The sequence below is a fragment of the Meles meles genome, chromosome 1 (genome assembly GCF_922984935.1).
Source record: "Meles meles chromosome 1, mMelMel3.1 paternal haplotype, whole genome shotgun sequence".
Lineage (NCBI taxonomy): Eukaryota > Metazoa > Chordata > Mammalia > Carnivora > Mustelidae > Meles > Meles meles.
Window position 1 is genome coordinate 207,622,045 of NC_060066.1, and position 12,095 is coordinate 207,634,139.

Genomic DNA, 12,095 nt, shown 5'->3' on the forward strand with positions numbered 1-12,095 from the left:
GCATGGCACTAAAAACAAAAGTATCACTGTCGGGGCGCCAGGGAGGGCTCAGTCTGTTAAGGGTCTGCCTTGGTTCAGGTCATGATCCCAGGGTTCTGGGATCGAGCCCCAAGTGGCACTTCCTGCTCAGCGGGGAATCTGCTTGTCCCTTTTCTTCTGCTCACTGCCCCCCATGCGCATGCGCTCCCTGCCTGTCTCAAATAAATAAAATCTTTAAAAAAAAAAAAAAAGAACCACTGTCAATTTTCTTGAAGTAACTCCATCCAATCAAAATACCCTTCAATTAAGAAGTTAATTTCCTTTCTTTATTTTCAAGACGAGTTGGCAAAAAGTAGAGATGTAAAAATCCACATGAAAAGCTGGGTGGGCAGGAAAACGAATGCTCTCCGGCCAGTCCCAGCTCCATGAAGCAAACGGTGTCCCACTCAAGAGCTGTGGTACAGCTCAGCTCCCCTCCCTCCAAATTCAGCTCAACCAACCGCTGACTATACATTCTGCCAAAGGGCATTCAAATCAAAGAACTTCCTATAAAATGATAAAATGATACTTTCCTGATATTTTCCCATGTTAGACATGCAAAAACTTCAAACTGTTTTTAAAGGAAAATTAAGTCAGGTCTTTCCTAACACTCAAATGTCAAGCTTCCAACTCAAACACAAAATTTCTAAAGCAAGATGCCACATGGTCATTCATTTCACAATCCGCCAAAGTAAAATGAATTCTCAGTTGACCCCTTTGAGTTAACGTCTCTCCGCTGGCGTTGCCAATACAGACGCCACCTTTGCAATTAAACATTTAAAACTGAGAGATTTTCAGGAAGCCTACAATTCTGAATTTCTGAAATTCAGAAATTTCCTGAGATTCTGAAAATCTGAAAAAAAATTCCTGAAAATCTGAAATTCTGAATTTCCTTAAAAAAAAAAAAAAAAAGGAAGAAAACTTCTGCCACATGGCGCCTAGCGCTGGGCACTCAAGTATTCATTTTCTCGGACAAAGATTCTCCACGCGTCCACAGAGTCACCTTACCCGTGGCTGGCTGCTCAGAGCTTTTTTTGATTCTTGCCTACAGGATAAAATACGTAAGAAAATTCAACCTCCACAAACTATACATAAATGACAAGGCTTCCTGAATTCACAAGTGAAGAACCTAAAGCAAAACTGGAAGTTATCCCAGACAGACTGACAACTTCAACTATATTTTGCTAAGATCCCAGGCACACTTCTGTCGCTACAAGATTCAAGGTCTTCTCCCAAGAGTTTATTAAGGTATTTATTATCTTGGTAGGGAGTGACTCACTCTAACTAAAGTCTGAGGTGTAGGGTCCGCCGTCTAAATATGCAAGTCCTTCTGGCCTCAAGAGCATTTTACTGCAACAGCAACACCCACTGCTTGGAGGCACTGTCCACGTGTTGCTCTGCAGTTTCAGTAGCTCTAGAACCTATGTAAGTTTTTATTTTTTAAAGGAAAGCAGGATTCCAAATAAAGAATTTGCAGTTCTTGTTTCCAGGTAAAGATACATGCCTCCCCACTTACAGGAAAAGGTTGAAAAGCTGTCTCCTGTCTCTTGGTACCATCAGCGGTGGTAAACCAGAGAGCGCGACTCAAGTGAGGGTCCGTGCAGAGCAGCAGGAGGTTAAACAGGTCAGTTCTAGAGGAGTCTGAGTCCCAGGTTAATCGCAAACTTGCCGGCTGAGCTCTCCCCAGATGTCGTAGGAGCAGTCATTATCCCACCCATCGCACCACAAAAGCCCCAAAGGTCTTTAGGAAAGAGGCAAGAGGACTTACTTAAAGGCAGAGCCCATGAACACACGCAACTGGGAGACCAGGGCGGGAGCCGGATTGCCCGACTGCCCGTTAGGAAAGCAGCTTTGGCCACCTGGGATGAGCAACACACAGCCACAAGGAGTTTCTGACTGAGGAATGCCACAAATGAACAATGTCTAACAATTTAAAAAGATGAAATTGACAGGAAAGAGTGAGGTGTGAAAAGGGAAGCCAGAGACACCAGAGAGGCCAGGCAAGTCCCTTAAGAATTTGAGATGATTGTCTTTCTCCGATTGACTTATTTCACTAAGCATGATACGCTCTAGTTCCATCCACGTCGTCGCAAATGGCAAGATTTTGATCTCCCTGATATGAGGACATGGAGAAGCAACATGGGGGGGTAGGGGGATAGGAGAAGAATAAATGAAACAAGATGGGATTGGGAGGGAGACAAACCATAAATGACTCTTAATCTCACAAAACAAACTGGGGGTTGCTGGGGGGAGGTGGGATTGGGAGAGGGGGAGCGGGCTATGGACATTGGGGAGGGGAGGCGAACCATAAGAGACTATGGACTCTGAAAAACAACCTGAGGGTTTTGAAGGGTCAGGGGTGGGAGGTTGGGGGAACAGGTGGTGGGTGATGGGGAGGGCACGTTTTGCATGGAGCACTGGGTGTTGTGCAAAAAGAATGAATACTGTTACGCTGAAAAAAAAAAAAAAATAAAAAATAAATAAATAAATAAATACTGTTGTTTTCTTTTGTTTCCTAAAAAAAAAAAAAAAAGAATTTGAGATGATAAGTGATAGGGGCATAAGGGTGTGAACCACAGGTAACAGCTGAAAAGAAACAAAAAACAAAACAAAACAAAACAAAATGATCGACACTACACAAGGGAAGAATGGTGAGAATGTGTTCCAACTGAGCAGGCAGTAAAAAGAGATGGTGAAGAGGAGTCCAATAACAGGGAATGTGACTGGAAGAATGAGTGTATTTTCAAGACAGAGCAGCCAGGAGCAGGGATGGTATTTAAGTGGACGGTGGTGAGCTCCATTTTAGACTTTGGGGAGAACAGACATCCACACGGAAAGCCGCATCCATCAAATGGAAAAAAACAGTCCTAGCACAGACTGCCTTCAAAGCTGGGGACGGAGATTTAGAAGTCTGCAGCCGCAAGGGGGTGCCTAGGGAAACTGCCAAGGCAAAAATACCCAGCGAGAAGACTAAGGATTTGGCTTTGTGACAGGCATGGAAGGGACTAGAAAAAAGCATGCCCCCTCCACCACCTTGGGGAGGCAGGGGGACCAAAAAGCCTAAGGACTCACAGGTGATTTGGAAGGCTTTCTCTCAGCAATAATTTTGCCACGCTATCCCTCGGGACTTGTTGTATTAGGAGAAGTAGCTAAGAAAAAGGCTATTAATATTTTTGAAGATACCTACAAGTATCAATTGCTTTCATATTCTTCATCGATCCATCACGAAACATCCTGGTGAAAGAAAGAAGTAATCATTGTCCCCACTTTACAAACAGGAAGAGGAAAGGATAACTGAGCGGCCCCTCACCACTGCCAGAAATAATTCAGCCCCTGTAGGGATCTGTGATGTGCATTATTCCATACGCTGAGGCAGGGCTCAGTGAAATGACTAGGGGATTGCACCGACACAACACTTACCTCCCAAAACGGGTAAACTGACTTGCTCAACGTCCTCTAACAAAGACTAACAGAGCTTCACGATTAAAAATCTGAATTTATCCCAGGGACCCCCTTCTTAAAACTCCCATTTTCGGATGTACTTTAAGACTAAGGTCTTTGGGAATTACAGTGATGAAGTCCCTAAAATAAGCCTCACGGAGTGAGAAATGCTTAGAATGTCATACTTACATTGTTACTCCAAATTATGCTTAATTTATACTGTCTTAATAACCCCTTGGGTAATGCGCAGGATTCGTACTGAAGTACGTAAGGGTTTGGTGAATCTCCGATTTCTTTTCAGTTTTAACAGCATCATTTAAATTACTTGAAAATGCCATAGAGTTTTCCCACCAGAGTTTCATGTAGTCTTCGTGGAACTACTTATATGCACATGGAAAAGCTGTAGGTTTTACCAATTCCCAGAAACGCTGCCCACAGTAATCAAACTAACAGTTGCACTTAGCTTTACATATTTCAGGCAAGCTGTGCCAAGAAGTAATTTAGCTCTTTCAAAGCAAAGCCTATCTGATGATTTATTGCAAGAGCTACAAAATATTCTTTTCACCAAAATGGCTGGCAAACATATAAGCAATTCAGTGACACCTCCTTTACTGCATGTTCCAAAAGACTAATAAATGAAACACAGCATAGGTATGACTTGAACCAAGACTCCAAGAATAAATACTATACAGTACTGAGAAAAATATCATAAGCGTATTTCACTCCAAATGAACGAGATTTACTACATACAATAACTCATTCATGCTCCGGGGAAGTGGGGGTGGGGAATGAAAGGCGTTCCCTTTACCAAAGAATATTTAAATGACACATACATTCATTCCAGTGAAATTATGTAGGTATTCCGTAACTGAGAAAGCCACCCCATTACCAAATGTGGTCCAAGAGCACATCTCTTTTCTTATGTTCTACTTATCTACTAACTTCTAACTAAAGATCACTTAATCCACAATAAAAATTCAATCCACACTATCTATACTTCTAAAGACTACAAAGAAAGATCTGACAGCCTACATTTCCTTTGCCCACAGGAAGTTGTGTTAATGATGCATGTGGGCCACGAAGATCAATAGTGGTCTTTCAGTTATAAACTTATCATAAAGTTAAAGTTAGACAAGCCTTCAAAAGTATACTATTTCCTCGGGACAAATTCATCACTTTCAGTGAATTGGTAGGAAGAAAAGGAAGGAAAAAAGGAAGAAAAGAAGGAAGTGAAAAAGGGAGGGAGGGGAGGGAGGAAGAGATCGAGAGAGAACGAGAGGGAAATAAAGGGAGAAAGAAAGGAAGGAAGGGAGGGAGAGAGACAGAAAGAAAGAAAAAAAGAAGAGGGAAAAAAAAAGAAAAGATCTTAGAAAAACTAGTCTGGCCTCTACCACCAATCTTCAACAGGTTGCTTCAAGGAGTATCATTTTGCAGAAGACAGTTGTTTCTGCACTATTCAAGTATAATAGGCCACAAGCTTTCATGAGTCACCATGCATCAACTCTATACAAATTTATTTAAATCCGTAATAATTTAACCAAATACAGGCAATGTTGATCCTATGCCATGTAAACTCCTTCATAGTCTCCAGGTTATCTCAACTTGCTTTATCTCTTGCCACAGAAGTGCTGCAAGTAGACGACTCAAAAAGATCATAAAGACACACACCGTGGGGCGTCGGGGAGCTCAGCCGGTTAAGCAGCTGCCTTTGGCTCAGGTCATGATCCCAGGGTCCTGGGATCAAGCCCCATGTGGGCTCCCTTGCTCAGGCAGGAGTCTGCCTCTTCCCCTCCCTCTGCCTGCCACTCTGCCTACTTGTGCTCTCCATCTCTATGTCAAATAAATAAATAAAATCTTAAAAAAAAAAAAGACACACAAAGGAAGGGACCCCTACAGGCCAGTTAAGTCCATTCTCCCCCTTCAAGGTGGACTTCATGTAAAGCATAGAGTCTGGTCTTACAGTTCTTTGACTAAAGAGAGTCCGCAGACTGCTTCACCGAGTCCACCATCCGGTCAGATGGGCCTTCCTTTAATGCAGTGGTTGAGAACTGGGTCCCCACCAGGGGACATCTGGCAATGTCTGCAGACTTTCTCAGTTGTGCAGACTGTAGGGGATCTCACAGGTAGAGATAAGGGACGCTGCCAAATATGCTACAGTGTACAGGACAGCCCCCCAAACAAAGAATTATGCAGCCCCAAATGCTCATCGTGCCAAGGCTAAGAAATCTACTTTAATAGAACCTAAATAATGCTTTCAGTAATGGGGTCCATAGCCTTCAGTTGCTCTAGGAAGATGATTTTAGCGGCTCTAATTATAAACTTCTAACTTCAAAAGGAGAGAGCCAGACCTCTAACCAAATGCTAGGAGTGACAACGCAACCTATGGGCACCACGCAAACCACAGATTGCTGGCCACACATCAGCAGTATCAGTAATAATGACTGTCAGGTAATGTCCCCAGCATCTGGAAACTCCCCGTATCTATACATCGTCACACAAGTCTGATTATCTTCCCCCACTGTCCACCTACTCCCTTTTCAGTCCCACTATGGAGTTCTCTCGTGCAGCCCACAGGCTTTTTTTCCCTCTGCCTCAGTATTAAAAATAGCACGGAAAAGCAAGTTGGAAGATGTGAAAATAGTAAATAACCTGAGGTGCTTTCCATCCCGGAAAGTCTATGATTTAACAGGACTTAAAAGGTTTGTAAATCAGATCTGGAACTTGAAAAGATATCGGCAGCTTAAAGAAACAGTCCCGTGCATAAATAAACATCTAACGTAAAATAACCATCAAAAGGGTATGTGTGCAAATAGATATAAATGTATATGGAACTGCACAGATGCGGCTCAGGGAGAAGAGAATAAAAGGAGCTGAAATTGACTGTGGCTTCTTATAACTGCACTGACAGAAAAAATACATATTTAAACGCTAAGAGACAGAATTTACATGTCCACGTATTTTTTTTAAATTACAAAACTTTAAAATACACAACAGGAAAACCTAAACAGATCTTAATGAAAAGAGAATTTCAGGCTACAGAAACCTTACTGATCAACAGGGAATTGGTAAATAATGGCCCACCCATATGTGTTACACAGCCACTAAAAATCATATTGACCGACACTTAAGAGCATGAGTATATACCCCTAATATAGTACGAAGATAGGTATGGATAACACACACAATGATATCAATCCTGTATAAAATATAAACACACAGAAGTGAGTAAATTTATATAAGAAATACACACACGCACAACAAGAGAGACAGGCGGGTGAAGGAGGTATGCCAAAATGTTAGCAGTGGTTATCTGAGGACTCGGAAGATCAGGGCTGATTTTTCCTCTTCTCTGTGCTTTTCTCCATGTTCACATTGTCCTACAGTGAGAATCACGTTATGTTCTGCACTCACAAAACGAACAGATTATTAAATTTAAACTGTACTGTTTCAGGAACTGTCCACGAAATTAGAAAAAACACGTCTGAATGTGCCAACTTTTCAATTAAGGAAACCACCTTCGGAATCAAGAAAAGCGAACTTTCACTGAGTGTTATTATTCTGCGTCTGGTATTTTCCTAAACACTACAACGTATTAACTTATTTAAATCAAACCAAAAGGGACACGGAAAAAGGGAAGCTGTGAACCATCCCCGTCTCACTGTGAATTGCAATCTCGGTTTCTACAGACTGAAATGAGGGGGTTTAATACGATGATCTTTAAAGGTCCTCTCCAGGCTACAATGAGAGTCTACAAATGATGAATATGGTTGACTTTTTGTGTTTGTAAGGAAGCTTCTAGAGAATGATGGGGCAGCTGCAAGCCATCTCAAACACAAAACCCTCTATAAAAGAACATAATTACATGTCTCGGTTCCTCCTCAATATTTGTACAACAAATTTCATGACATGTTAAAAAAAAAATGTTGGAGGCCCGCATTTTCCCAATCCTTGGCCTTAACTGATCGATGGGATAGGAAGTCTCGTAGGGGAGGTAAAAGATTTCACGGAAAGGTTGCGCTTCTGGCTCAGCTATCGTTGCTTTTAACAATAAACCTGTAATGAACAAAAACTTTATGAAATATTTTAGTCGTGTTCTGGGGGCGACCATTTCAAAGGTCTGATTAACGGGGCCCAAACACCGACTGGAATTCACCCAAAAGGCGTTCCACTTGTGAAATAAAACCAAAACCCCAATACAACACTGAATGGAAAATGAGGGGCCAGCACGAATCCCCTTTCTTGGGGGAAATTACAGCTGCGTAGTTCAAGGAATTTGGGCTTCCCGGTTAAATCGCGGGATTGTTCCCGAAGCTCACAGGCGGACAGAAGGGGCCCAGTCGTGGCTCCGCGGTTCACGCGTGGGTCGGAAAGAAGCACCGAGGTCTGGGCATACCCTTGACCTCTTAGGGATACTTCGCGTCTCCCTTGCCACCGTCAAAAACAGGTCCGTAGGTGTCTTTAGGAGCGAAATTAATACAGAAGTGCAACGTCTGCTAAAAACAAAAACCCCAGTGGATCTGCGATGCAAACACTAAAGGAGACGATTTCCAGGTCGGAACCGCACAGAAACTATTTGGGAAACACAAAGACGCAAGACACAAAACAAATGAAGAATGCGAGTGTGAGAGAGACACACTCGGGCGGAACACAAAAGAGAAGAGCATCGACGACTGGAAACTGGCGCGGCCCTGGGACCCCGCGTGCGCCCTCGCCGTCCGGGGACACGGGGACCGGGTGGACGGACAGGCAGCCGCCGCCCGGCCTCGCCGCGCACACGCGTCCCCCTGGGGGGGCGCGCGGCGATCCAACGGCCACAAAGCGAACCGCACAACTTCGCCGCGGCGGGCCCCAAGGTCGGCCCGGGGGCTTGGGCGCGGGAGGGAGGAGCGGGGAGCCCCGGCGGCCCGCGCCCGGCTCCGGGAGTCCCGCCCGCCCGGGAAGCCGGGTCCTCGGAGGGGGCGCGTCCGCCCGCCCACCAGCCCGCCCGCCCGGCCCTGCGCGCCCGGTCCCCACGGGTCGCCCCCGCCGCCGCCGCCGCCGCCGCCGCCGCCTCCTCTCTTTTCGCGGGCAGCGACGGGCGTCCCGGCGCCGAGCCTGCCGCCGTCCCGGAAGCCGCCCGTCCCGGCCGCCCCTTACCTGCGCCCGCCGCGCCCCGCGCCTCAGAGCGCCGAGAGCCGCCGCCCGCGCCGCCGCTGCCGCCGCTCCGCCCGCCCCGGCGTCCGCGGCCGCGCCGACGCCATCTTGGCTCCGGTCGGAAGTGACGTCGGGCGGCGCCGGCCGCGGCCCCGGGACCCCGCACCGCCCGCACCGTCGCCGAGGGCCGCGACCCCGGGGCGCGCGGGCCCCCACCTCCGGGCCGCACACGCCCGGAAGACCCCGGGCCGCGCCGCCGCCCCTCAGACTCGCGCTGGCCCGGCTGCGCTGGCGGGGACACCGCGGACCCCGGCGGCAGGCGCCCGCGGCTCGCGGCGACCAGTCTGACCGCACCAAGGGGTGGGAATTCTGCGCGGTTCCAAGTTACCACGGGAATCCGCGGCCTTCGGAGGAAGACGAGAAAGGGGCTCATCTCCGAGTTCCTGTCAGATAAACATACGTCCCCTTCTGGGCTCATCTCCGAAGGACCGGTCTAGCGTCACCCAAAAAAGCTCAAGCGCCGAGAGGGCAGATGCACCTGGTTTTATTCGCTTCTTGAGGGCGCACGGGTATTTACTGCCCGCCCACCCTGTGCCTTGCCCTGTTCCGGGTGCCCCAGCCACGTCAGACCCAGAACGTGACCTTGTCCTTGTCCTGGTGGGACTTACTGTGAACAAACGAGGGAGCAAATCGATGGCTTGGGTGGCTCGGAATAAACGCTGTCGCGGAGGAGGACAGCGTTGAATGGGGAGATGCCTGGCAGGCGGTTGGAAAGGAGTCTGGAGCCCGGGCGAGGGAGAGTTGGGGGTTCTCACGAATGGGTGGTATTGAAAGCCATGAGCGCTTTAAAACAAACTTGTGCCTGAGAATGAAATCGGGAAGACGGAAAATGTAATGGGTGACCTTAGGCTTCCGTGGTAAGGACCCATCCTAAAGAAGAGACAGTAAATGAGAGGCAGGCGTGCAAATCCATGTAGGTAACTGGGGTTTAATCTCAAGAAAACATGATGTATCTAACATATACCATGTTAATATAGCAAAGGGTTCATGTAGCCAATGACCCAGTCCGTATAGTTAAAAAAATCAAGATAACTTCATCAGAGTAAATTTCATCAAGGCCTTAAAAAGTGACAGGGTCAGCACAGAGCCTAAGGAAAAAAAAAAAAGAAAAATCAAACCTCAGGCATTTGCTTTTTTCTGCTATGGTTAGACAGAAAGAGACCCTAATCTGGGAGATACGCGTGTTACTAAAGCAGACATCAGACTTTCTATCTCTTAACGTAAATCAATGCCCTGCAACAGGATCCATGCATTTAAACTACCTGGAGTATCTGCAAAAAAAAAAAAGAGAGAGATGAGAGATGTCCCCGTTCCATCCACAATTAAAACGCTGACACACACACACACACACAAAACAAAAAACTCTATGCCATCTGGCATTCCACAGAATGCAAAGAAAAATAAAGGAACATCAGGTTAGAAGGGACACGGTGACATATAGTAGACATATATTAGATAACATCATGCTAAGACATGGTTGACAGAGTAGTCAGTGGGCTCCTTCCGTCGTTAATCTGAAATGACTGGGTGTATTCGTTTCCTGTGGCTCTTGTAACAAGTTACCATAAGCTGTGTAGCTCTAAACACCAGAAATGGATTCTCTCACAGTTCTAGAGGCCAGAAGTCCAACATCAGTATCACAGGACCAAAGTCAAGGTGTCGGTGGCGCCACATTCCTGCTGGAGGCTCTAAGGGAGAATCGTTCCTTGCCTCTTCCAGCTTCTGGTGGCTGCCAGCATTTATAGGCTTATGGCCACATCCCTCCAGTCTTTGAGGCCAGCATCTCTCTGCTCCAGCTCCACATCACATTCTCATTTCTCACGTGTGCTCCAGTTTCCATCTGTGTCCCTCCTATGAGGATATATGTGATTGCATTTCGGATCCACCCAGATAATCCAGGATAATCTCTTCATCTCAAAATCCTTCGCATAATCACCTCTGCAAAGACTTCTTTCCACATGGGAATTAGGATGTGAGCAAACCGTTGGCGGCATTATTTAGCCCGCCACACTGGGTATATCCTCCAATCTCCTAAATTACCCCCTAATCAACCACTGCGTATTTTCCCTCTGTATTTTTCTTGAGCGTGTTAATATTTTTCAAACTGTGCCACTTCTCAGGATAAGTACTACGTTTATTTTACCAACTTAACTGAAAAAAGATGCTGTCGAGAACACAATGTAGTTTCATGAGTGTTTATTATCTGTCTGATGTGCTAAATATTACTCTTTGCCTTGTTGAAAACATAAAATATATTGCTAAAAGATGAGGGAAGGAAATTCAGACATTTTCATCATGTCTCACAGAAAATTTCTATATTGGGATGGAAGTATAAAATGCACTCTTTGTCTAAATCAATAACATGAATGAAGCTCCACTCTCGGCAGGTACATCTAGTGTAGGTTCTGGCCCGTTTTGTATTTGGGGGTGCGGTCCCCTTCCAGGGGACATATCATCATTCACCACAACATCCCAGGATGCAGAACTGTCTGGCACATGGTAAACACTAGATAGACGTTTTTAACAGGGAAAAAGTCTTCTCTCTGGCTCTTCTGAATTGGCTGGGTTATAGCAAGTATGTGTGGACCAAAGAGATGGTGCATTAAAAAGACAGCATATGGTTATAATAGGAACCACAGAACTTCTACTCAGCAGAGCAGCCAGAAGACCTACAGCAGTGCTCCTAAAAAGATGAAAGATTTTACAACCAAGATTAAAGAGTTTACAACACATCACCTATGAGAATGTCAGTGGGCTCAAAATTCCTTGAATGATAACAGTAGTGATTCTCCACTGGCTTCTACTTGAGGTATTTTGCACAGACTGTCTTATTCAGCCTCCAAGCAACCCTGTAGGGTGAGAATTATCCTCATTTTACAACTGAGGACACCGAGGCCAGCAAAAGTTCATGAATCTGCCCAGTGAGTCACAGAGCCAGGTTTTCAATCTAGACAGTTTAGCCGCCTCTTAAGCTGCAGACTTACCAAAATAAATTCTACTCCCTACACACGCCTGCACACACTGGAAAGCCCGAGAGCTGGTTTGGGTCACTCTCCCTCTAGATGGTTTCAACTAGTCATTCCTGAACCCAGATACTTGCAGTAGGAATTGGGATGTATCTTTTCAGTATCAGCGTAAGGAGACCATTCTAAGTCGTCCCCCTGGACTGTCGGGCAAGAGCATCTCATGATCGGGGGAAAGAGAACTGGGTGTCCAGGGCAACAGCTTCAGATGAACTCACATTTTGTCCAAGAAACACATCATTTACTTAGAACAAACAAACAAACAAAACACACACACCCCCCACACCTGCGTCTCCTTTCTTGGTGCGAATGGTTTCCAATGAGACAAACAACAGCAGCCATTTTGCAGACTAAGAACCAAAAGCACAGATTGTAGAGGGGTACAGCAGGCGACTTCCAGAAGCAAGACTCAAGAACTAT

The 12,095-nt window shown here is 46.0% G+C and overlaps 2 protein-coding genes across 3 annotated transcripts in view; one reads left to right on the top strand and one right to left on the bottom strand.

Annotated features, from left to right (window-relative positions):
- The window catches only part of PRDM2 (PR/SET domain 2), a 163,909-nt gene extending 155,256 nt beyond the window's left edge, over positions 1-8,653 (bottom strand). Inside the window, exon 1 of one of the 2 annotated variants that reach the window (XM_045999689.1) lies at positions 8,596-8,653. The gene's annotated coding sequence lies outside the window, so the exon portion shown is untranslated. The remainder of the gene's footprint in view (positions 1-8,595) is intronic. The other variant, XM_045999671.1, reaches the window with a different exon arrangement.
- Positions 5,842-8,940, top strand: LOC123927767 (basic proline-rich protein-like). Its single transcript, XM_045982647.1, has 2 exons — positions 5,842-5,907; positions 8,026-8,940. Exons 1-2 carry the CDS (start codon positions 5,842-5,844, stop codon positions 8,938-8,940), a joined length of 981 nt encoding a protein of 326 aa, XP_045838603.1.
- Positions 8,941-12,095: the final 3,155 nt, after the last annotated feature.